The sequence below is a fragment of the Dermacentor albipictus genome, unplaced genomic scaffold, assembly GCF_038994185.2.
Source record: "Dermacentor albipictus isolate Rhodes 1998 colony unplaced genomic scaffold, USDA_Dalb.pri_finalv2 scaffold_63, whole genome shotgun sequence".
NCBI lineage: Eukaryota > Metazoa > Arthropoda > Arachnida > Ixodida > Ixodidae > Dermacentor > Dermacentor albipictus.
This window is the reverse complement of record NW_027225617.1, coordinates 166,335-193,354: the sequence shown is the minus strand read 5'-3', so window position 1 is coordinate 193,354 and position 27,020 is coordinate 166,335. Positions and strand designations below refer to the sequence as shown.

The window sequence follows — 27,020 nt, the reverse complement described above, 5'->3', positions numbered from 1 at the left end:
ACAATGTCGAGGCTGTGCGCGAATAAATTGCCGTTGCCAGCAGTGCAACTAGCACTGGTTACATCATTTTCGCTTAAGCACATTGACTTGAACAAATCCTTTCAAACGAATACATAAATAAGTATTAAAACGAAAATCTGCAAAGTATATGCACAGCACGAACTCAGCTTATCCTACAGAGAACCCATTAAACAGCCGCATTTTACTTATATCTGGAAAAATATTTGCAACTTTTTCTATCCGAATTAGCGAGAAATTTGCTTTGGAGGTTGGCAACTTTGAGTGTAAGCCATTTGACAAGACAGCAGCAGCAGCACCCAGCCAACAGACACAGTGAAGAAAGTTCGGAAGGGTTCGCAAAAAAGGCTGCGCCTACCGAACCTACTCAGGCGTCTAAAGTGGACACAATTATTGTTAAATTCCGCCGTGGAAACCACTGCTATGTTTTAGTATTTCTGCAAAACGCTCCACGAAAAGTGTATAACATTTCACTACGTTCATTCGTTCTCAGGTACTCAGCCCCGAATAGTATGAACGCCACGACCGAACAGAACCTGCAACGTCATTCGAGGAACAACAACATCAAGCACTACGGCGTGTTGAACGTGTTGCACACATCAACGAAAGTAAAGGGTCTATACGACAAGGCGAAAGTGCTTCTTGCAGTAAGTGCATCGTTACTCCTGGTCCGCGTGTCACATCGCATTCAAATGCTTTTTGTCGGTGCGGTTGCTCTGTTCCCTAAAATAAGCGTTTTGACAGGCGTTGGTCGGATGAGAATTCTGGTTAACAAGCCATGCCGATTAATCAAGTCGGCTTCACGGACAGAAAAAAAGAGACGTGCAGTGGATGGCTACATAATACCTATAAGTGTGAATGTTCCCGCAGGAACATCACCCTTTGGAGTGTTTGGTGCAACTAACACTCTGGTCTTACGCACCCTCGTTTGTAACGAGCACCCGGCTTCGACACACAAATTTAAAGAAAAAACTATATTCCACGATTGTAACACGTTTCTGAACTTTCGTACTTCGAGAAACCGTAAATTTTAGGCCTTTGCTGTTTCACTGACCAGTTTTCCACGGTATGAGAGCCAGTAAGTGCGATTTCGTGTCACGTGGACAAGCAAACAGTTCACTGTGCGCTACCTCCACTTGACCAGTATCACTAGCAGTCGCGTTATTGCGTAACCACGGTGTCTTGAGGTGGGGAGTGCTTCGATCGCCCGAGGCGTCAGCTGCTCATGTCGGACTACGGTATGCCAGTGCGTGTGACTAGTATCGCCGCCCCTGAAAGGTGCGATGGCGAGCGGCTGCGAGGAAGGCTGGATGCGACGCTCCCTTGGGTGGTGTCGCCGCTGTCACCGGCGGCACAATTCCGCCGCGACCGAGGGCCCGCTCCCTTCGTTTGTGGAACGAAACCGTGACAAGAAAAGCACAGTGCCGCGCAAGACGGGCTGTTCGGCAACGATGGCTACGATATGGCGCCAGAGTACCGTGCTTCGTCAGTTTGGAAACAATGCGTGCTACTGGCAGCGTTTTCTTGTTATGATAAACCGCGTACCTATATAATCATAATACAAAGTATTGACACAAATGAGAACACGTATAGAGTAGAGTTTCGCAATAGGGAGCATCGTTGTTGTTGTTGTTGTTGTTGTTGTTGTTGTTGTTGTTGTTGTTGTTGTTGTTGTTGTTGTTGTTGTTGTTGTTGTTGTTGTTGTTGTTGTTGTTGTTGTTGTTGTTGTTGTTGTTGTTGTTGTTGTTGTTGTTGTTGTTGTTGTTGTTGTTGTTGTTGTTGTTGTTGTTGTTGTTGTTGTTGTTGTTGTTGTTGTTGTTGTTGTTGTTGTTGTTGTTGTTGTTGTTGTTGTTGTTGTTGTTGTTGTTGTTGTTGTTGTTGTTGTTGTTGTTGTTGTTGTTGTTGTTGTTGTTGTTGTTGTTGTTGTTGTTGTTGTTGTTGTTGTTGTTGTTGTTGTTGTTGTTGTTGTTGTTGTTGTTGTTGTTGTTGTTGTTGTTGTTGTTGTTGTTGTTGTTGTTGTTGTTGTTGTTGTTGTTGTTGTTGTTGTTGTTGTTAACAGTGTGCGTAATGAAGCCGAGCGAGAGAAGTCAACGATCGCGAATGAAGCACGGCGTAGGTTACGTAAACAGACAACCAAGAAAATGAATGGCACGTAGTGTAGCTGCCGGATTAAAGCAAGTCCGAAAATAAGAAAAAGACGAAAACAGCACTCCCGATATTCACTTCCCATACGATATGAGGATGCGGCTTAAACAGGTGATAAATGCGTTCTGCGCTCCTTCAGTATACCTTTCGAAATGAAAGTTTAACCACCACCACACACACACACAAAAAAGAAGAGTTTTACCTGAAAGCTGTGGACGTATGCATATACCTTAGGCTACCGTTGAGAACTTGAAGAGACCGCCAAATCTGTCAGTATCATCAAGGGTTCGTTTTAAGATACGATCGTTAAAGAGCTCTAACCTTACTACTTATGGCATATCCAAATATTCGCAAACCACAAAACAAACAATACAGCAACCCTAAAACCAAAAGACGAATGTAGAATTTTGGACTCGTGTTAGCCATTTAGTAACTGTTGTTTGTAGACAGCGTGCAAGGTTGCGTGGTGTCAGGTAATCTGACATTTCAACTAGCTTCCTGAAGAAAGCTAAGTGTCCTAGTGTAGCTAAAAAAAAGAACAAGGGATCACCAATCCGCACGGAAGCGAAGCATTGATGACTATAGTAATGTATTAGGCAACTATGCAAAGAATAGGTTGCTTTTTCAACCGCATGTACTGGAGCAAACATTTCGTTTAACATTCAAATTAACAAACATGTTTTCACGCCGGCACAGGCGAACTCACTCCATGACCGCGAACGCACGCTGTGTCGACACTGGCGGGATGAGCGCAAACAGAAAGAAGCAAACGCTTCCGCTGCCTCTCGCTTCAGCACGTCTCCGAAATGTGAGATTACGCGACAAGCAGCCCAAGGCGCATGGTTTCACAGTGCACATGCAGCCATCAGCCATCTCCGCTCGCTCGACGTTTGCACCCACCACAGATTACGCTCACGGGCAGCATAAGCGCACAACTACGTATGCATGCATGCACAGCCACGGCCGGGCTAGAGGAGATGCGTGTCCACCTGCCCTCCTCCCCGACCCTAAACTCACGCTCGAACATGGCACCTCGTGATCAAATGGCACTGATATCTTTATGTCAACCAAAAACGCAAACAGTAGAAACAGACACGCCTACAAAAGAAACGATCATTACCAATTGTATGCTTACCATGTCATTCTCGCTCTTTAGATTTACCACTGCCCCACGCAATCATTTCGTCCTTTCTTTGGATTTTATTTTGATTTTTCAGAAATTGAAGGCCCTGCAAGTGTCAACAAACGTCTACAACTCGAAAACATTAATTGCTCTCGGCATATTCAATTATCGCGGTGGTAACGCGATGGGAGTCCTCAGCGATATGTTCAACGATGCAGTCACGTAAGTATAGAATATCTGAACATATCATTTCCCATCGTGTATTACAGCAAAGCTCTTAATGAAACTAGAAGCTTTTAAAAACTTAATATCCATGTTTTTTTTTTAAATATTATAAGAAAAATATCAAATCACTCACCAAGTTTATACTGTGAGAAAATGTGGGGAAGCTCAAGCGCAGTGCACAGGAACATTGTGTCAGTTAACCAGAGGGTAAATAAAAATTGCCAAGCCCTCATTTTCGGCGTCTTTAGAGGCGGTATATGACACGCTTACTGAGTTTACCCGCTTCTTCGGGAGGACCGAAAATGGTAGAAATTTCATATTAGCAGGAAATGAGGACCACTCTCTCCCTAATTGCTATCGAAAGCTTGAAATGCTTGTGCTAATAATGCGCTCTAAAACAATCAGTCCAGCTCTCCCAATTTATTATGCGGCATAAAAAACCTTTTGGCGGTCTTCTCAGTGAATTATGCGAGGCACCTCATTCTATTTCGTTCAAGCAGCAAATGTGTAGTGATCAATGAACAATAATTTTTGCAGTGTAAGTGTAAGTCAATAACAAATTTTTGTAGAAGATGCAAATTTTACAGGGCAGTGTGACGCCCCTTAAAACTTGCATCTGCGAGAAGCTTTGCATCCACAAAGCTTCTCGCAGCCATAAAATGACTGTGAAAGGCAGAACTTCTGATTCAGAGAAAATAAATGGAACTTTATGAGCCATGTGTCGCGAAACCATCACAACCTTGGCCTAAATAACAACGTAGCCAATAATTTGTATACCACCGCCTTTCCCCTATTTCATGCCTCAAACATGGTTCGTAGTTTCTCTTTGCGCTGTGCTAGCTGATTTAAGCAAGGTTCCTGCTTTTTAATTAGCAAAATTAGCGCCATAGGTTGTTCCGTTCGCAGTTGCGCGCGTCATGGTACATAACCAAAACAGTGGCACAGATGACAAAATTTATACCTAAAATGTATCTCCTACCACGTGAGCCACATCACATTGGATTTCCGCTGCAAATTTCAATATTATGTGCTAGGTGTTTTAGTAATAAGAGAGGTAGAACAGACGGCTCAATGTTTGCTCTTAGCGTGCAAACATTGCAAACAGCAACAGTGCAAACAGCAAGTGACAAGGCCGTCGGGCGTTCTCGCTCATACTGAGCACGATATTACCCAGTTGTCTTGGTTCGCTGTACTTTCAGAATATTTTACGTTAGACATCATTTTCATGTGGCTGGATGGATGCTTTGGGGATGCAGTGAATAAAAAATACTTGATGCTGTCATGTTGGACTTTCCCGTTGAGATATCTCAAATATAGTCTGCATTTTGTAAATCTGACAAAGCGTACTAAAGAAAAAAAAATGGTAATGAGTTCCGAAACCAAGACGTTTGTGTTTTTGAAGCTAAAAAAAATCTGAAGTTTCACCTGACAAAACCTTATGAGGTGCGCCGTAATGGGGCACTCCGGAATAATTTCGACCACCTGGGCTTCTTTAACGGGTGTTTTCGTTTTTCGCCCCATATCGAAACGCGGCCGCAGTGGCGGGGATTCGATCCGGCGACCTCGTGCTTAGCAGCTCAACGTGGATTTGAAGGTGGAAGGAATCTCGTGCAATTAAATTTTCGACGAGCCGAATTAGCGCCTAGTGGTTAAGCTGCATGCTATAGGTAATGTGTAGGCAAACTTCAATCTGTATGCGTGAATTGTGCTTTCTGCATAAAATCACAATGGAAATGCCTGCGCAAATCTTATCTCCCTGCCCTGCCATATAACTACAAACATCACGGAGTCAAACTTAAATAACATGAAAAGAACAATATGGAAGGTTCGTGCATGAGCTCAAATGCATTAGCATAAGATGTGACGTTTGTAAAATATTCACGAGGGAGTTTTAGAATAGTGTTTGGCACCTGACGTACGTTAAACGTGAGCACATTTGCGGGACATTAGGGTGCGCGCCCATTCAAGACATTTAGTTCGAAGTACGGGAAACGCAAACGCACGGAAGACGTTCTAAAACAGCGCGCCGTATGGTGCCTACTGCCAAACGTATCCAAGCCAAGACGCTCCATTAGCAACCACTCGGTTGCTGCTATGCGCACGCGTCTCGTTTGTACTACGGACGCAGTAATCAAAGTCGATCTCAGTAATTGGATACGTTACACACTCATAACTAACGTTTCAGGTTAGTTTAAAGAAAGCGAAAGCTCGTTTCAATAGCTATGTACAATCAACGGGAGTCAGAGCGCAGCCATCACGAGAGAATTCCCTCTGAAGCGGGAGCCATGGGTGCCGCCATGTTCCTCAACGCTACTTCATAGCGTCCGTCGAAATTCAGCTTTGGTAGAGCATCTCGAAAGCGAGTGTCACACGTCCGTTATCAGCTGTCTTTTGGTTTCCCGAGGAATCCCTGGGCCACTGCAAGTTCATACTTAAAAGCAATGGGCAGCATTTCAAGCCTCTTGTATAGCGCAGTTTTAACGACTCTTCCCTAATTAGCCGCGTTACAAATCATTATTATACCAATTCGTCGGTACCTCCATGCGTTGTACAAGGTTTATCTGGTCACTTCAGTAACTAATTGGTGCGGCTTGTTCATGTTTGGTGAATGTAAGCGATGGACCATAGGTAACGTTTAGGCAGAGGTGATCGCAAGTAGATTTCTCACGTTATGTCCATTAAATTATGCTTGCGAGCTTTCTGGAGATTTAAGGGCGTCTTAAAAATCGTCTAATTTTGCCCTCTTTATCTGCCAGGACTCTAATTCCTACCGATATCAAATTTATCCAAAATGGCGCGAAAGCTGTATCACACATGTGAGCAAAGGTACTTGCACGTTGATCAAGTACAGCCTTTCGGAACAATTTCTTGGGCAAGTAAGCGTTGGCGTTGCATATGGCCCTTTTACGCTCATTTACCGGCGTCGAGGATGCAGAAGTGCGTGCCACAAAATGTATATTAAGCGAGAATAATGGTTAGTCTGTGGGTTACGTGCAGGCAAAGTTTAAAAGTGTTTTCGTTAATTGGGAGCTGCGCATTAAGTTGCATCATGATGCACTTCGACGCATGCCTGACTGAAATTCATGAGTGCCGAAAAAATTCGCGAGAAGTTGTATAAGAACTATAGTCGCATACAGATACCTTATTAAAATTCCGCAATATAGTGATTACTCTACAGAAGTTCTCAAAATAGCTCGAAGAAAACTGCTTCGCTCGAGATTGTGCTGTGATTCTGCAAGGTAGCACAAATCGCCTGCCATATCTTAGAGCATTCGAAAAAAAAAGACTAAATTAGTATTCATCTCTTTAGTTGTTTGAGAATGTCAGTTTTGTATAATGCAATTTAGAACAAGGGAACGACTATACAGAGGGTTGCAGTGAAGCCAATCGCATACTTGCAGTATAAGGTGACCTCTACATGTGCTTGACCAATCTCACAGCCCTGTTAGCTGCTCTGACATGATGACACTGACCCATGCAATAACGGACGAGGCTGTATACATTGCATAGGATACGCCTTAAGTTCTGTAGGAAGGTTTACGCCAAGTATTTACCCTGAGAATAAAAGAAATATCAGGAAATGCTACATGCGAAATTCACCCGACATATAAGCAATGCAACGCAAAGCATTTTATTGAAACTACCGCTCTGAGCCTTTATCCTAGCCTTTAAGCGTACTGGGTGCGCTTCCATCAAGGCCCGCAAGGCATCCCCCAGAAGAATTTTCTTCCGTGATTCGGTCAGGGATGCTTTCAGGGCCGGCACGCTAATCTGATGCCTCGCTTTCAAGAATAGCAAAAAAAAAGGAGCCAATTGAATTACGTTAAGTGCAGTCCTCCGGACACTCTTCAGCTGGAATGAAGTCGGTCGCGAGAGCGCGACATCGGCGACATGGTGCAGATTCGTTCGTGGAATGTTTTGCCGGGGCGCCGTCCTACTGCGAACTCCAAGACTAATCCCAGAGGTGGGAAAGGGATCGGGGTAGTGAAAGAAGCTCCAGAACATCTTTAAGGTATACGCGCGAGTGTCCATGTTTGCGAATTTTGTCACAAAACCAGGAGGAAGGTAGGACAAGAGTGGTTTCCCAAGCTTCAACCGCGACCGACATCACACGGGATTTTCGATATATATATATATATATATATATATATATATTTGTGTGTGTGTGTGTGTGTGTGTGTGTGTGTGTGTGTGTGTGTGTGTGTGTGTGCGTGTGCGTGTGCGTGTGCGTGTGCGTGTGTGTGTGTGTGCCCGAGCTGCTTTGCTAGCGAACAAAGCTAGTATGCCTCTGTTTGCTGAACGAGGGGCATCGTGCATCACTCACTGCAGCCACCACGTTGCGGACACGGTCATCGTCTACTCCTCTGTGGGCTGGATCGAGCGAGAGAGCGAGTGCTACAGCCACCCTCCATCTGTATTTCAAAGAAGCGACCTGAAAGGGGCGGCTACCTATCATGCCAACCGGGCACCCGATATCGTGAGTAAACCTGCGTGGTTCAATGCTCTTGCATTAACACTTCGGCACATGGCGCTTGGAGAATTACGAACCTGGAGGCTTACGAAAAGGATTCTGCTCAAATTGAGGACGACGCAACGAGCTATGGAAAGAAGAATGATAGGTGTAACGTTAAGGTATAAGAAAAGAGCAGATTGGGTGAGGGAACAAACGCGAGTTAATGACATCTTAGTTGAAATCAAGAAAAAGAACGGGCATGGTCAGGACATGTAATGAGGAGGGAATATAACCGATGGTCATTAAGGGTTACGGACTTGATCCCAAGGGAAGGGAAGCGTAGCAGGGGGCAGCAGAAAGTTAGGTGGGCGGATGACATTAAGACGTTTGCAGGGACAACATGGCCACAATTAGTATATGACCGGGGTAGTTGGAGAAGTATGGGAGAGACCTTTGCCCAGCAGTGGGCGTAACCAGGCTGATGATGATGATGATGATGATGATGACATGGCGCTCCACTACGGATATCCCTTGAGACGCGCACTTCACTAAAATAACAATAAAATAACAAACAAAGGTTTCGAACTGCTACATTTGCATGAACATAACGCGAGAGGCTCGTGTCAAAAAACATGATACCAAAGCATTTCTTACTAGTTTTGAATGCGAAACGATTAATGTCCAATTCAACGCCGCTGAGCTGCCCTTGGAGTAATGAACTTCTCGCAGGCAAGCGACCGCATTGAAACGCATGGCACGTTTTAATTTGGCCTTACCGAGGCGCAGTTAGCATACAGGCGTGCACTAGCGCTGCCAAGGAACGCACTGATAACACAAGCTTGCAAGTAATTGGGCGTCGCGGCAATGTCCTCTCTCCTCTCACAACACCTGGTGTGCTACTGCGGCAGCAAGTGTCCGCTTTCCCGCGCTCCGCTCCACTGAGGCGCGTTCGTGCCATGGCGTCTCAGCTAATGGAAACTCCATCGAGTCGTGCTCGTCACGTGGCGTGGCAGCCAATGGGATTTCAGCTGGAGTTTCGCTGCTACAGACGCCGGCCTAATGAGGCTCTTGATGCGAACCAGCCGTTTCCAACAGCTCAAGTTCACGCCCCTTAACAGATGGACGACGTTTCACCGCACGGTCCTTCTACTTGCCGTGTCCCGATACCAATTCCGATGCCGGCGCGAAATTGCGCTCATGGGTTAGTGAACCCGCTCAAATCGCATCGCTTGCTTATCCGACTCGTCTGAGTTTCCATGCTCGTAGCAAATGGGTCGGGTTCGGTGAACCTACACCGTGCAGTTGGTCTGGCTCAGTCTGATTCGACGCTATTGCGACACATCCCGATTGCGTTTACATGAGATCGACCACCCGATTCCAGCTGACCAGCAGACTCAATCCACTTACGACGGGTTCATATTGTTACGCGAAACACGAGACGGTAAGACGAACAACGCCATGTGTATACTGCATTTGTGCGATGACGAGACAGATATTATGAGAGTATGAGGAGTACGCAGGGCCGAAAGAAACGCGAGAAGTATACAAAAGAGAAAAAAAATAGAAGACCATGATGGCTGCTGTGTTATTGTTCAGTGCAAGACACGCCTAGTGCACATGAAGATGGTGTTAGACTAAGGCCTCAGTACCTTAAGACAGCGTGACCTTTGCCCAGTGATAACGAATTGGTCGAAATAGTGTCGACGCTATGGCGACGCAACCCGATCGAGTTTAGATGAGATTGACCGGCCGAATAAAGCCTGACCAGCAGACTCGATCCGCTTCTGACGGGCTCATATTGTTACGCGAAACACAAGTCAGTAAGACGAGCAACGCCATGTGTACACTGCATTGCTGCGATGGCGATACAGATATTATGAAGGTATGAGGAGTCCGTAGGACAGAACGAAACGCGAGAACTATTCAAAAGAGAAAAAAAATGTCTCCATGATGGCTGCTATGTTATATTTCAATACAAGACACGCCTAGTGTACATGAAGATGGTGTTATACTAAGGCCTCAGTACCGTAAGACCACGTGACCTTTGCACAGTGATAAGGAATCGGTCGGAATAGTGTACACAAAGTATGTCACAACCGGCGACATTATTAGAAAGCGTGCCATCGAAAGTCCGGTTGAAGTGTTCTGCGAGACCTTTTGTCTGCGGGTGATGTGCCGCAGTGGAACGGTGGACAGTGAGGCGTTCGTTGAGAAGCGCGCTAAGAACTTCCGGAAGCAAGACAGCTCCACCGTCAGGTTCGCACTGGCGAATCCGGCTTCTAGGCGGACGGGATTCTCCTGCCGCCAGATTTCGCGTCGTTCGCGCAGCTTGCAGACCGAGTCGCCCGAACGCGATATAGGCGACATCTGCCGCGTAAGGCGCTCACTTTCAAGCGAGTGCCACACATGGCAGGTTGGCGTTTTTAGAATTGCTAGTAGGTACGGCGGGGCGTGGCACTTTTGACAGAGCTCGACGTTTCTGCGCAGGCGCGAGTAAGAGCGGGCGCGAGAGCGAAAATCTGGGGGCCTTTGCTCTTTGAATGTATGACTCGGCCTACGCACTACAAAGGAGGTTTCTTAGCGGCGTTGTATTCATTTGTCCCCTAGACATGCCGGCATTGCGGAGTGCGGTCAATTTGGTTTATACGCTCCGCCGCTGGCTGCCCGCGCAGTGAGTCAGTGGACGCGGACGTGAGCGCTGCGTCTGAAGAGACAATGTTCTGACTGGCGTTGTATAAGTCTCGGGTCGCTTTTTTCGTCGCGGCGATAGATCGGAATTTTACAAGCACTGCTCCAGCAGGGCACAAGTAACCGGCAAACGCACGCCTCAGGGGAGCACCTGAGGTTATATTAAAACAGGTGGCGCAGTGTTTTCGCGGCGCCCAAGCGGTAGCGGGGGGGGGGGGGGAGGGGGGGGAGGTCAAAGCTGGAAGCAGGGTGGCTTATGGGTTGGGGCCGCAGAGCCCGAAGCGTGCCAGGGGGTGTTCGCATAAAAAATTGGCTGTCCACGATACCGGACCGCCGATCTTATACTCCCCTGGCACGCGCAGGCCTCTGCGAGCCCCAACCCACGGACCAGTACGGCTTCTGGCTTTGGTGTCCCCGTTGCCGCTTTGGTGTCCTGGAGGCGCCGCCAATAATGTGAAATAATGACACGTTGTTTTCATTAGTAAAAACATGATCGAATAAATACAATTGCCTCGAACCGCCAACTTGCGGTGGTAAGTTCAGCACTATCGCACCCCACGACTTCTGCCGGCGCGCCTAGGGACAAGCGCATACCGCGAGCGCCAAGATACTCCTCCGTAGTACCTAGGCAGAGTCGTATTTTCAAGGAGGAAAACGCCCCACATTTCCTCTCTCACACCCGCTCTTACTCGCGCATGCGCGCAAACGTCCGTCGTCTCCGCAAGTGCCGCGTCCCGCTGTACCTACAAGCATTTGAAAATACTCGGCCGGTTGACGAGACGTTAAATTGAGGGATCGCCAGCCGTTTCAGCGCAGGCGCAAGTAGGAGAAGGCGCGAGAGAGGAAATTTGGGGGCTTTTGCTCCTTGTATAGATGACTCTGCCTAGGCACTACGGAGGAGGTTTCTTGACGAGCACATCATATGTGGATATCTCCACTCATTGTGCGCATGCGCGAGGAGCAATGGTTGCGAGAGAGAATTGTGGGGACTTTCGGTCCGTGAGATTTCTCTTCATCTAGGTACTACAGGAAAGAAAGTTGCTAGCTCCGTTTGTCTTTAGCCACGCTGGCTGCGCAGAATCGACAGCATGCGTGGCCGGCACGGTGAAAAAGCCGTGTCCGAGGTGAGTTTGTTGCTATTTTGTTGCGACGGTAGCAAATCAAATTTTTATAGTCGCAGGGGGATATGTATGGAGGTGAGGTATCTTCTCGGATGACTTTTGTGGAAAACCATTACATCGCGCCGATTCAATTCATTAGTATGGTTGAGCAAGGTCAGCATACTGCACACTAAATTCAGGAGATTCGCGGCCACCGAAAGAGTTTATGAATTCGATTGCCGCGCCGATGCTAGTTTGTTGCTTTTTTCTTTCTTTCTTTATTTTTGCGGCGGTAGCGTACTAAATTCTGACAGTTGCAGGGGGATGCGTTTGGACTTGAGGAGTTTTCTTGGATAACTTCAATGGCAAAGCATAACGTCGCGCCGGTGCTTTGTTCATTAGTGCCATTGAGCATACACACACTTCTGGGGAATCGGGGGAAAGGAAACAGTTGATGAATTCAACTGCCGTGCCGATGTATTAGTTAATGTAACTTAGCATACAACACGCTTGGAAATTCATGGGAACTGAACATCTTGTACTCTGCCTCGCCATGCAATTTGCGCCGTATATCGTTGTGAGAGCTGTACAGCCACACTCGCAAAACACTACGCCCTGCGGATGAATACGCAACAAATGTGTGCTAAAGAAAAATTGTCATGCAATTTTATAGCAGTTGTCGACCCTCGCGAAAGGTCGTGGTTGGACATAACGAAATTTATATTCAACTGCGTTTTTTTACTCAATTATTGCAACAACGTGTCATTATTTCGCATTATTGGCGGCGCCTCGTGGACACAAAAGTGGCAGCGGGGACAGCAAAGCTAGAACCGCGCGTGCCACAGATGTAAATATCGGCTGTCTGCTCTCGCAGACCACCAATTTTTTATGCGAACACCCCCTGGCACGTTTCGGCCTCTGCGGCCGCACCACCCCGCCATCCCTTGGGTGCCTTGGAGATCATGCGCCATCTTGCTTTCCTGAGGCCTCCGTTTGCCCGTTACACGTGCCTTCCTGGAGCAGCGCTCGTAAAAAATCCACTCTATTGTCAGGACGAAAATGGCAACCCGCGACTTATACAACAACAGTCAGAACCTTGCCCCTTCAGACACAGCCATCACCAAATGGGGCGTCCGTGCCCACTGCCTCACATCTCAGGCAGCCAGCGTCGGAGTGTAAACAAACTCGACCGTACTCAGCAATACCGGCATGAATGGAGACAAACGAATACAACGCGCGCTAAGTGACCTGCTCCGTAGTGCCTAGGCAAAGCCTTATATTCAAGGAGCAAAAGCCCCCAGATTTCCTCTCTCGCACCTGCGCTCTTACTCGCGCCTGCCGGCCACGCCTCGTGGCCGGCTGTGCATCACGGTTGTTCTCGCGGCTCGAATCTGCGCAGCTATCTGAGCTCGTGTGGGGTTCGCGTGATTTCACATTGCGTCTCATCATCAGATGTCACAACGACGATAATAAATCCTGACCAAGAAGAGGCACTACTGCTAGAGCCTGCTGGCGAGCACCTTCCTGAAGATGCATGACGCGCAGAAGAAGCGTTCACTGAACAGACGTTGCCAGCGGCGTGTTCGCGACCTACCTTATTCCCTTAGCACGTTGTCCTTGTACTTTACATGGCACTCGTCGAAAAGGACGAGGTGTTCATGCACCAGTTATATTAGCATTTCCAATGTCACACCTCACTTTAGGGACTGCGACAGAACTAGCGCAACGGACTTGGGATCCATCTTGGGAATTCATTACTCGCGGCTGATTGGTACGCGGGGAGGGAATCGGTCGCCAACTACATATCGGTCCGCGTCCGATCCGCACGGACAGGGATAGACCGGCGCATATCGCCGCCGCCGAAATTTGTTCCACGCCGCTGCAGACGGCAAATATCGCAGTGTGAACACGGCTTCACTCAGTTTTCAAGGCGCAGCGCGGCAAAAAAAAACCGATAGTTATAAAATAAAGGAAGCAACACAGATCACTGGCTGCGACGGCTGACAAGGCCGTGGATTTCGCATAGCGTGACCAGTGGTTGACGGCCGCAGTAAACGATCTCTTGCCGGAAGCAGCCCCGCCACCAAATTAAATTCCCGTGGTGTTGGCTGCAGCCAGAAAATTTCGTAGGCTTGGCTGAAAGAGGCGTCCATATTTGAGTCAGGCATTGTACATGTTTCAGAGAAAAAAGGTAACCGTTTAAAATTTAAAAAAAGACCGTTTTACGAATTTTGCTACGACGGCGGCTGTCCTCACGTTAACTTCCTTGGGTGTTCACGCAAGCGTGTCTCTGGGTGCGCTAGCCAGCGGAACTGATGGCCATCGTGAACTCACATGGCCATCGTGACGTCACATGGCCATCATGGGGCATGCAGAACATCCCTTTGTTATGTTTGCTGATCATGCACTTCACGTATCGTGTCGCATCATCGGCCAAAATGTCAGACGTGTGACGTCAACAGACTGTTAAAACTACGAAAGCATATAGAGTAAATTAACTACTCATCGCAGGCCTAGATTTAGAACACGCATAATACTGAACACGAGTGGATGCGAAAACGGCGCTGCGGTACCTCAGTTACGCACGCGAAATCCGGAGATTGGGGTTCCGGCTCCCACCACCGACGAGTTACCTTATCGCCCACTTTCATTTCCCTTTCCTTATGTTCTACATTGCAGCTTCAACCACGGTTATTATCCCCGATGCTTTCCTTGGCTTCACTGTCACTTGGCATTATATGGCCATAGTTGACAAAATCGAGCCTCTTGATTTCCGATCTGTCTCATATATATATATATATATATATATTGTTACGGTGAAGTGAAGGAAGACGTTGAGTTGGACTAGAAAAAGACGAAGTCTGGCGGTTGCCTGAACGCCATATCCATCATTTGTAAATATAAGTTATTTTACACTCGTGGGCCTGCTTTCTTCCCGCAACATTTTGGTGGAGGTGCGGGGAACTGCGAAGGGAACTGAAGGGAACTGCGAAGCAATGGTATGACACACATGAAGCTGACCTAACGAGCTGGGATGTTTGCAAAGAAAAAATGCGAGACCTGTTCGGCAGACCTGTCGGTCGTCAGCTGGCAGCTAAAAAAGAACTTGCGTGCCGCGCTCAGACGTCCACAGAATCCTATGTCGTGTACATACAGGATGTGCTGGCCCTCTGTCGCAAGGCTGATGACAACATGACCGAGGCAGACAAGATTGGCCATATATTGAAAGGTATTGCAGACGATGCCTTCAATCTCTTGATGTGTAAGGATTGTGCCACTGTGGATGCAATTATTAAGGAGTGCCGGCGCTTCGAACAAGCGAAGGGCCGCCGCGTCACTCAAACTTTCGACCGGTTGCCCAATACCGCCGCGACATCTTCTTGCGAAGACCCGCCGCGGTTCGTTCAGCCCGCAGGACCGGAAGAAATAACGCGCATCGTTCGCCGTGAGCTTGAGGCCATGGCCCCGGCTCCCGTTCGTTCAGACTGTCGGGAAAGCGTACCCGCTAGCTCCCTTATACAAGCGGTCGTTCGGGAGGAAATAGCAAGTTTGGGCATTCCATCTCTCTGCTCAGTCCGCCATACCAACACCTACCAAATTTCTCCGACCGCTCGCTCCCGGACGCAAAGCTTTCCACCACTCCGTCGCAACCCAGCTGAATGGCGCACAGCGGATGATAAACCCATCTGTTTTAATTGTTCCGGTATTGGACACATCGCCCGTCATTGCCGCAACCACTGGTCGTCGCCTCCTCGGTGGTCGTCTCCGAGTCACTACAGCCAAGTACCCGACAATCGCACTTTCTCGCCCTATACGCCGACTAGGAACATCAACGCCGACAGTGCTCCACCAAGATCCAGCCGATCCCCGTCTCCGCAAGGTCGTAGGTCCCGTTCGCCTCTCGTTCACCGCTCTTCGTCCCCTTCTGCAACCGGTCGCTTCGCTTCGGGAAACTAGGCGGTGCAGCTCCCGGAGGTGAAGCTGCAACTCCGACCCGGCCCACAAATCCTCTATTGACCCTGCCTACATGTGGAAACCTGCTGGACATTGAAGTCGATGGCGTTCCTGTTAGATCTCTCGTTGATACAGGAGCGCAGCTTTCAGTTATGAGCGCTGCTCTCCGCCGCCGGCTCAAAAAGGTTCTGACCCCCGCCGTACCGTGCACCGTGCGAGTCGCCGATGGGAGTACGTCACCTGTCCTTGGAATGTGCACAGCACGTGTGACCATTGGGGGCCATTATACCGTTGTTCTATTTATCGTCCTTGAACACTGCCCACACGACCTAATTCTCGGCCTCGACTTCCTTTCGAAACACTCTGCCCAAATTGACTGCTCCGCAGGTGTTGTACAGTTGGACCTGCCGCTTCCTGCCGACGCAACCACTTGTGCTCCACACCGCTTATGTGCTGCTGAATTTGCAAGGCTGTCTCCACAGGCTGCTACAAATGTCCTGCTGACGCCCTGTCCTCCCGTACCTGATGGCGAGTACGTCCTGTCGCCGCTTACTGACGTGGTTTTGTCGCGTAATATTGCCCTACCGAGCACCTTAATTCGGATCCGCGAAAACTGCGCTCGCGTGCCCATCCTCAATTTTGGGTTCTCGTCACATGTTTTGCCACACGGTATCACCATAGCGCATATCACTCCTTTGGAAGAATTTCAGATTTCTTTTTTGACCTCTGAATCCTTCCTCAGTACGAACGGACCTTTGTCATCCACTCCTTCGTACTCGACGCCTGCGGACGATGTTTCTAAGATGATCGCCCCCGACCTTCCTTCCGAGCAAACAACAGCTCTTCGTCATCTCCTGTCATCTTATCGGGACATCTTTGATTTGGACGACCGTCCACTTGGCCAGACATCTGTTGTCACGCATCGCATCAACACCGGTGACGCCAGCCCCATTCATAGGCGGCCATATCGTGTCTCGGCAACAGAAAGGGCCATCATACAGAAAGAAGTAGACAGGATGATGGACAAGGACATCATTGAACCCTCCAGTAGCCCGTGGGCATCACCGGTTGTCTTAGTAAAGAAAAAAGATAACTCGTGGCGCTTCTGCGTTGACTACCGTCACCTCAACCGGATAACAAAGAAGGATGTTTATCCCTTGCCTCGCATTGATGACGCTCTTGACTGCCTTCACGGATCCCAATACTTTTCATCAATTGACCTCCGCTCCGGCTATTGGCAGATTAGCGTCGATGAGATGGACCGCGAGAAAACCGCCTTTGTCACACCGGACGGTCTGTACCAATTTAAAGTCATGCCCTTTGGATTATGCAATGCGCCAGCTACATTCGAGCGCATGATGGACTCTCTCTTGCGCGGCTTGAAGTGGTCTACATGCCTGTGTTACCTCGACGATGTGATTGTGTTTTCGCCGAACTTTGAGAGCCACCTGCGGCGCCTCACAACCATACTCTCCGTGTTTCGCAGGGCTGGCCTTCAGCTAAACTCCTCCAAGTGCCATTTCGGTCGCCGTGAAATTAACATGCTTGGTCATCTCGTCAACGCCGCCGGAATCCAACCTGATCCACAGAAAGTTCACGCCGTGCGAAATTTTCCTGTACCTTGTTCAACGAACGATGTCCGTAGTTTTCTGGGCTTATGCTCTTATTTTCGGCGATTTGTGAAAAATTTTGCGGACATCGCTCACCCTCTCACTGACCTTCTTAAGAAAGACGCCTCTTTCTCTTGGGGACCGCTACAGGAGAAAGCCTTCTCTACCCTGATTGAGCGGCTTACCACTTCCCCGATTCTCTCCCACTTTGACCCTTCTGCGCCCACTGAAGTACGAACTGACGCGAGTGGTCATGGCATCGGCGCTGTCCTCGCTCAGCGTCAACAGGGCCAAGACCGTGTCATCGCTTACGCTAGCCGCCGCCTTTCCACGCCCGAGCGAAATTACTCCATTACTGAGAGAGAATGTCTCGCGCTCGTATGGGCGGTCGCGAAATTTCGCCCGTACCTTTTCGGTCGGAGCTTCTGCGTTGTCACCGACCATCACGCCCTCTGCTGGCTCTCCTCTTTGAAGGACCCAACTGGACGACTTGCACGTTGGGCATTGCGCCTACAAGAATATACATTTTCTATTATATATAAGTCAGGACGCCTGCATAAAGACGCTGACTGCCTGTCCCGCAATCCCGTGGATCAACCGGACGATACCGATGCAGACTCGGACATCAGTATTCTGTCCCTCTCCGGCTTCCTCCACATTGGCGACGAGCAGCGCAAGGATCCTGTTCTTCGAACACTTATGGAACGCCTAAGCTCCTCGCCCAATGACCCGTCCCTTCGGATGTTCACCTTGCGCGATGGAACTTTATACCGTCGTAGCGTTCGTCCTGACGGCCCGGAGCTCCTCCTAGTCGTCCCCAAGCACCTTCGACTCACCGTGCTCCAGCAACTTCATGACGCTCCTACTGCTGGACATCTGGGCGCCACTCGTACTTACGACCACCTGCGGCGCCGCTTCTTCTGGCCTGGCATTTATCGCTCTGTGCGCCGTTATGTCGCTTCTTGCGACCTGTGTCAGCGCCGGAAGACGCCTGCTATGCCTCCCGCTGGTTTGCTTCAACCCATTGATATACCTACAGAGCCCTTCTTCCGTGTGGGCCTCGACCTCCTTGGTCCGTTTCCAATTTCCATCAAAGGAAACAAATGGATTGCTGTAGCAACCGATTATGCCACTAGATATGCCATCGCACGAGCCCTGCCAACCAGCTGCGCTACAGATGTCGCCGACTTCTTACTAAAAGACGTCATCCTGCACCACGGCGCCCCTCGCCAGTTGCTGACGGATCGCGGCCGCTACTTTCTATCGAAGGTCGTTGATGATCTGCTCCGCTCCTGTTCTACAGAACATCGGATTGCTACCGCGTACCACCCTCAAACGAACGGCCTCACCGAGCGACTCAACCGCACACTCACTGAAATGCTCGCCATGTACGTCTCCAACGATCACCGCGACTGGGACGTCGCTTTACCATACGTCACTTTCGCATACAACTCGTCCCGTCACGACACTGCCGGATTTTCACCATTTTTCCTTTTGTACGGCCGCGACCCCACCTTGCCTTTTGACACGTTGCTACCTTCCGCAGTACAGTCACCCAGCACTGCTTACGCTCGCGAGGCTATTGACTTAGCCGCCCAGGCCCGAGATGTCGCCCGTCATCGCCTCACAGTCTCGCAAGCTTCTCAAAAGCGACGCTACGACCTTCGGCACCGAGACCACCATTTTTCACCTGGTTCCCTTGTCCTTCTCTGGACGCCTTCACGTCGTGTCGGCTTGTCGGAAAAATTACTGTCCCGTTTTTCTGGTCCGTACCAGATCTTACGCCAACTGTCCGACGTGACCTACGAGATCGCCCCACTCGGTCAGCCTTCCGTGCCTCCCAACTTAACCAGTGATGTTGTTCACGTCACCAGGCTCAAGCCCTATGTCCCCCCAATAAGTGAGGCTGTTTAACTTGCACCGGGACGGAGCTCCCCCACCGGGAGGGTGATGTTACGGTGAAGTGAAGGAAGACGTTGAGTTGGACTAGAAAAAGACGAAGTCTGGCGGTTGCCTGAACGCCATATCCATCATTTGTAAATATAAGTTATTTTACACTCGTGGGCCTGCTTTCTTCCCGCAACAATATATATATATATATATATATATATATATATATATATATATATATATATATATATATATATATATATATATATATATATATATTGGCCCATACTGACCTGGCACTAGATATGTTGCCAGGTTGGTATGTGCCATTTAAAGAACCGCCTCCTGTATTACTTGGTTACTGATTTTTATTTTATTTCTGAATTCTGCGCGCAGAAAAGCATTACAACGCTCATGACAAGAGACAAAAAATTCCCCTCCAACACCAAAGTGGGGCTGTCCTTCGAGCTGGGCACCCTGGTCTACACCGTAAAGTCCGCAGATAAAGGTGTCCAGTCGGATTTGGTGAACATTCCGTGCAAGAGCCTCTACGTCACCAACTTCGACGTCGCGGTAAGCTTTTGCTATTATTTTTCGCGACCCCAAGCTCATTTTGCGAACGCGTTAGTTGGCAATCTGAAAGCTATTTGCAATTGCCTCAGGCGGGGCTTTGGTTGCACCTGAGCAACAGGTAGGCAATACATGTGGGCAACACTAGTCGTGAATTTGTGCGATCTAAATTGGCTTTCACGTCAAGACAGGGGAAACAAAGATGTGGGGGACCACCACAATGTCGCCGAATTGGCGTGCTTAGAGACGCGAAATTCTTAGACCGAGTAGTAATACTGCACGGTAAAACTATGCACAAGCTCAAACATGAATAAGGGCGCATATTGGTTTAAAAATCGCACCTTCTCACCAAAAAAGGGTGTTCTTGCTCCGATGCTTGAGCCCGTGAGACCAAATGAAGCGACGTGAATAAATAAAGAAGCGAGTTATAGAACAGTTTTACACAGCCATTCATCTTTAAGGGCGTAAATAGTCGTAGAGTATGTGTCCGTGACGTCGTGTCATACGAGGTGCTTTGTTGCATGATATTTCAAAGTTTTAGCATGTGCACGTAAACGACTTACAGTTCACTGTAATTTGGAACTTACAGTTACGAATACAGTTGTGTTCATTTGCTCGAGAGTTGAAGTGCGATGCGCATGACGCCGGAAAGATTAGTAGGTCCACCTAGCACTACGCAAATATATAAATAAATTCATAAATGGGGCATCCAGCAGCTAAAAGGTTTACCGTTCAGAGGAAAGAACTGATCCCCCTATCGGTTCTACGTATGAGGGTATGAAGGATCTACGTACGCATCAACAAATCGTAACAGCCAACAAGTGTCCGCGTGCAGTGCGGTCTCAGAAGATCGTGTTTTTTTTTCTTGCGCTACCTCTTGTTACAAAGATATGCTATTCCGCTCTTCTTATTTTCTAGCCTTGCCTAGGAAACATCCAGGCCAACCGAGTCATAAGATTTCAGGGCGTGGAGGTGGCCCAATCACAGGCCGATATAAGGCAGGTCATCCTTTTCGAGAGCAACAACACTCTCTTCTACAAGGTGAGTTCACTACACGCCTAAAGCGCGAACCCCGAATATATTTCTGCACGCGTGCTCCCCGTGTTGCGCGCCTCAATTCAAACGCCGCGCGATGTTATTGCACTGCGGAACCCGTGTTGTCCAGTGCGAAAGGTGCTAGCAGATCACGTGACATGTGTGCGACGTCCAAATGCAGGCGGACACGAGCTATTTGTGAAGAACAGCGAAGTGTGAGCCGCACACACGTAGCGCATCTCAGATGATAGGGCACTTGCAGGACAAGGCCTACTGTGCATTGGCCAGGCACAATATTTTACCGTACTGTTATACCCTCTCCCAAAGCAGCAGTCTATGAAATTGGCTGGGACAATTCGTCGTGCCTCTTGTTTGCTTGATGCGCCATGTTCATTTCACGATGTCAAGGAAGCCAGCAATATGGGTCGAGAAGCAGTCGGGCAAATATACTTTCTCCGTTATTTGATGTATTTGCAAAGTTTACCAAGTAAATCGCCACTACAGCTTCATGGGCAAATACAAGACGATTGACAGCTTTATTAGACAGCTATACCAAGGCTGGGAAGAAAACTTCACATGCTAGTAAAATGTGTTGCATTGTTTCCCTAGATTTAGCGCAGCAAGCATGTGGCTAGGCTGAACCGCAATAAGATTGCACGCAACAGAGTGTACTAAGAATGTCTGGATCCGGACAGGCCGCGAATGAAAACTGCCCCTGTCAACTTTTAACACCTGAACTCTGTCGAGTAGGCATAGCTTAGCAGGACTGTTTGAAGAAATATCACACATTGCTTTGGATATCATCGGCTTTAGTGATATTAGAAGAACAGGTGAGGCTTATATATTGCTGAATAATGGCCACGTCCTCTGCTATAGAGGTCACCCAGATAAGAAGCAATACAAGGTAGGATTCCTAATCCATAAGGACATAGCGGGCAACATTGACGAATTCTACAGCATTATTGAGAGCGTAGCAGTAGTCGCAGTCAGACTTAATAACAGGTATATATTAAAGGTGGTACAGGCCTACCTACGCTCCAACATCCACTCTCGATGATGATGAAGAAATTCAGTGTTATGGTGATGATGAATTAGCGATGAGAGAAGTGCAAACTCAGTATACTGCAGTAATGGGTCACTTCAATGCAAAAGCGGCGAAAAAGCAGGCTGGTGAAGAAGCAGTTGGCAACAACGGCGTTGAATCTGGAACCCTAGAACAGAGATGCTGGTAGAGTTCGCAGAAAGGAATAAGCTGCGAACGATGAACACCTTCTCATTAAGCGAAGCAACAGGAAGTATACCTGGAAAAGCCTAATGGTGAAACAAGAGATGCAATTTGTTTTGTACTTTCTGCCAATCCCAGCATAGGGCATGATGTAGAAGTGATAGGTAGGGTAAATTTCAGTGATCATGAGTTACCGATGGGTAAGATTCACCTCAATTTGAACATAGAAAGAGTAAAATTAGTGAAGAAACAGGTCAACTTAGAGGCAGTAAGGGTAAAAGTAGAAAAATTTAGGCTGGTACTTGCAAACAAATATGCAGCCCTACAACAGAGAGATGATGATGACATAGAGGTAATGAATGAAACCGCAACAAGGCTGGCTTCAGAGGCAATAATGGAAGTGGGAGGCTAGGCACCAAGGCAACCAGTAGGCAAGCTCTGCCAAGTAATAAAGGAAGTAATAGAGAAATGACAAAGCAGGAAAGTGTCCAACTCAAGAGATGACACAGAATTCGGGGAACAGTCAAAACTCATCAACAAGGCGAAAATAGCTGATATTCGAAACTAGAACGTGATCAAGACTAAAGAAGCCGTAACAAATGGACACAGCCTGAAATTAGTGAGAAGGAAACTTCGCACAGGACAAACCAAGACGTGTGAACTGAATGATAATCAGGGTAATATCATGAGTAATGTCGAAGGTATAGTAAAAGCAGCGGAAGAATTCTGTACTAACCTGTGCAATACCAAGAGGAGCCACGTTACCTCCATTCGAAGCATTAATGAACAGGTTGCAGGCTCTCCTCCTATACCTAACGATGAGGTCTGAAGGGCCTTCCAAAACATGAAACGGGGAAAAGCGGCAGGAGAAGATGTAATAACAGTCGAGTTAATCAAAGATGGGGGAAACATAATGATTGGAAAACTGGCGGCTCTTCACACGAAGTGTCTATCGACATCAAGGGTTCTAGAAAACTGGAAGAATGCAAACATAATACTGATACAGACAAAGGGAGACATTATATAATTTAAACATTATAGGCCCATTAGCTTACTCCGACTATTATATAAAATATTCAGCTAGATAAATTGCAATAGAATAAGGGCAACACTGGGCTAAGTCAACCAATGGAACACGCTGGTTTCAGGAAAGGATACTCTACAATCGATCACATCCATGTCATCAGGTCATCCAGAAATCCGCAGAGTACAATCAGCTTCTGTTTATGGGTTTCATAGATTACGAAAAGGCATTTGATTCAATTGAGATAGCAGCAGTCATAGAGGCATTACGCAACTAATCTTACAGGCCGATTGCAAAAATTTCTTGGAAAATATTACAATTATTATTATTACAAAATATTACAATTCAACACAACAAAAGTAGGACGAGTCCTATAAAGAAAAGGGTAAGGCAAAGATACACTCTCTCCAGTGCTATTCACTAAGTGTTTGGAAGAAGCATTCAAGCGAACAAACTGAGATATTTAGGAGCAAGGATAGACGGCGAATATCCTGAAGCCTTCGGTTTCCAGATGATAGTATTCTGTTCAGTAACACAAGAGACGAGTTACAATAACTGATTGAGGACCTTAACAGAGAGAGTGTAAAAGTGGGGTTGAAGAATAATATGCAGAAGACAAATATAATCATGGCGGGCCGGGCAAAGGAACAAGAGTTGAAGATCGCCAGTCAGCCTCAAGCATCTCTGAAGGAGTACGTTTACCTAGGTCTATTAATCAAATGAAACCCGTACCATGAGAATGAAATTCACAGAAAAATAAAATATGTTGCATCGCATACGACAGTCATTGTCAGCTCCTGACTGGAAGCTAGCCATTAACATTGAAAAGGAAGGTGTACAATCAGTGGCTTTTAGCGGTGCTTACATACAGGGCAGAAACTTGGAGACCAACAATGAAGCTCGCGAACAAGTTAAAGCCCGCGCTAACTGCGATAGAACGAAGAATACTAGGTATAACGGTAAGAGACAGAAAGAAAGCGATTCGAAACAGAGAGCAAACGGGTATAATCGATATCTAACTGCCATTAAGAGAAAAAAAAATGGAGATGTGCAGGTCATGTAATGCGCAGATTACGTAACCGGTGCACCCTTAGGGTTACAGAATGGGTGCCAACAGAATGGAAGCGCCGTCGAGGACGGCAAAATACTAGGTGAGGTGATGAAATTAGGAAATTCCCGGGCGCTAGTTGGAATCGGTTCACGCAGGACAGGGGTAATTGGACATCGCAGGGAGAGGCCTTCGTCCTGCAGTGGACGAAAATATTATGATGGTGATGATGGCGATGTCAATGTACCTTTGTATGCAATATACCTCGTAGCGAAGTTTCATAGAAGTCCCCAAGTTCAGAACATGGCGGTTCATTCACGGATGGAATGGTCGATGGATGGATGCTAAGAGCACCCCTTTCAAACGGGGTGGTGGGTTGCGCCACCAAGCTCTTGTTCTTATTTGGCCTAATCTCCTACCAATCTTTTCGAAATACACACAGACACGAAGAATTCCCAGCATCACACTTTCTCAACCACTGCTAGTAATTTTGTGCTTGTACACCTCCTTTATTGTACGTCTCTCTGCTTTTTGGCCACCCAACATCCAAGCGCTTCTACTAATCTCTTTTACGGAAATGTTTACGCCTCCTATCTCGGAACCCAAAGGCTTCACGGAGGCCAGTGGAGCCTAAACCGAAAGCTGGGTAGATAATTTTACACTCGAATAAAATGTGTTTCATTGCTTCCCGAGCTTAACCGCAGCAAGCACATGGCTATACCGAAGGGCACTACTGAAAAATTATTTATTAGCATCTTGAGTGACTCTTCAGCTTCGCCTTCGCGAGTGGAACACGATCAGGCCGGCTGAGTCTCTCTCGTGCTCGTTGCTGCTCCTCGGATTGGCGTATCAGTCGTTTGGCTTGGGCCTCCATTGCTCGATACTCCGGATTCCCGGCCCGCTTATTCCGCATTGCCTCCGCCTCTCTCGCCCTATATTGCGAATCCTATAGAAAACTATTCTCGCCCATCGCCTCAGCGTGCCCAGCCTTCATCTCAGGCTTCCCCGCTTTAGTCTGACGTGGCCGACCTCCCCGCCGAGCAGTAGTACGCGTTCCATCAGAACCCACCGAAGAAGACGAGTCAAAAGAGCACCACGCACTGGTAGACGTCACCGCACCCATCGCACACGTGTTTTCTCTCGGCGGCCGAGCGGGCCAGGCCTGCACTAGATCGGTATACCCATTCCCCACAGACGAACTGTAATTTCAGGATGGCAACGCCGCTTGGCAGACTCCTGGGCCGACGAATGGAAAGTTTCCATCGGTCCACTACTACGGACAGACGAGTCCTATTGTGTCAAATTATCGCGTCACCACACGGAGACTAACTCGGCGGCCCCTTGGCTGGTTTCTACTACTGCCTGTTTCTCCCTTACACAGGTGATCATGCATTCGCGTAAACATCACCTGTCGCGTTCCCTAGAACGACACCACGTGACTCGCATTCACGACCATATCGATCAATCAGGATTTTCACGTCATAACGCCACCAACACTGGCATTTCCGCTATTCGAGCTCCTTAAGGCTGTCCGGTTGAAGAATCGAAGATTCGATCGATCTACCCATCGGGTGACAAACTTAAGTGATGCCGGAAGCACTATTGTGGTGCGCGTGCCAGCGATGTAATGCAGCTTCCATTGCAGCCTTGAGGTCCCGACGCGGCAGTTTTATATTAATTAGGCGTCTAGTGACGCGCCTGCCAGGCACATACACGACCGGGTACAGGAACAGCTGGATCCAAGGATTGACCTGTACATTGGTGAAATTCCTGCACAAACCCACAATTCGCCATGAGTGCGAAGGTCTCTGTCCCTCTGACGGTGTCGCCTGTCGTGGTTTTGTATAATTGAGGTGTATCTGTGCCACTATCATTCGACGCCTTCTTTTATGAGGGCATAAACTTTATTTCTTGTTTTCCTGCCTCTCGTTTCACGCATAACAGGACACCTTTACCCAGGATAGAAAGTTCTATTTTGGTATTGTAAGTGTTGGAAAAGATTTGTGCAACCTCTTATGTCACGTGCGCCTCCGAGACCAACGTCGAAGGTGAAAGTAGTCGTTTCCCCGACTGTCTGCCAGATGGCGCCACGTGCGGATTCACCAACTCTCACCTGAATTATCGACGAGCAAGACGACACAATTTGAAGACACCGTTTGCAAGGCAGACCTGAAGATGCGCGTGAAATTACATATACCTGGTGCACCAGGAGTCTTAATTTATTTTTTCTGCTTGGAACATAAGATCGTTGGCAGTGCAATATGGAAAAGCACAGTTTCCATTCCAGCACTAAGAATGCTGGCGTTTAAACTCAACCTGCATTTCGGTAGGCGGGAGTACTTTGGCTTATTAGCAGAAAGGCCAGAAGGTTAAAATCTGTTCTCAGGTTTGTGACGAAATAACGGCTGCATAGACGTCGCGAAGTCTCGTTTCTCTTGCCCCTGAAACGTTCTGAGTTTATTGAACGCGGCAATTGTTTATATTTCTTTGCATTATATCGGGCGCAGCTACGTTGCAACCTTTATTGGATGGCGAATTTTCAGAGCGCTTTTTCCAGGCGTCACGTCACGCACGAAAGGCCGGAGTCTGTACACACGAGAGGAAAACTTGAGGTTTGTTAACCTCAATCACTTCTGCATTATTATGGGAGCGAATTTTATAAAATGGGAAAACTGTATTCGACCCGAGTATGACGCGAAGTAACAAAGGACATGCGTGTGGGTGTCACAGTTAAAAAGAAAATGATCGCACGCTTTATTTCTGAGGAACTCAGGGCCGTGTCTTATTTGTGGGTTCGGGCTATATTTGGTGTACCAAAATTTCACCATAATAACTTGTTGTTGCGCACAAGCTGAATGACGAAGGCCAGGGATTTCACGAACACACGCGCAACTGTTCGTCAAAAACCCTGT

General features: G+C 47.9%; 1 protein-coding gene and 1 long non-coding RNA gene across 3 annotated transcripts in view; one reads left to right on the top strand and one right to left on the bottom strand.

Annotated features, from left to right (window-relative positions):
• Positions 1 to 27,020, bottom strand: part of LOC139053063 (uncharacterized) — a 407,344-nt gene that overhangs the window by 314,692 nt on the left and 65,632 nt on the right. The window lies entirely within an intron of this gene.
• The window catches only part of LOC135921388 (uncharacterized), a 55,934-nt gene that overhangs the window by 28,103 nt on the left and 811 nt on the right, over positions 1 to 27,020 (top strand). For both annotated transcript variants that reach the window (XM_070530192.1, XM_070530193.1), the window contains exons 10-14: positions 512 to 665; positions 3,381 to 3,508; positions 7,841 to 7,988; positions 19,603 to 19,779; positions 20,695 to 20,817. In XM_070530192.1, the coding sequence (XP_070386293.1) occupies positions 512 to 665; positions 3,381 to 3,508; positions 7,841 to 7,988; positions 19,603 to 19,779; positions 20,695 to 20,817 (730 nt within the window). The remainder of the gene's footprint in view (positions 1 to 511; positions 666 to 3,380; positions 3,509 to 7,840; positions 7,989 to 19,602; positions 19,780 to 20,694; positions 20,818 to 27,020) is intronic.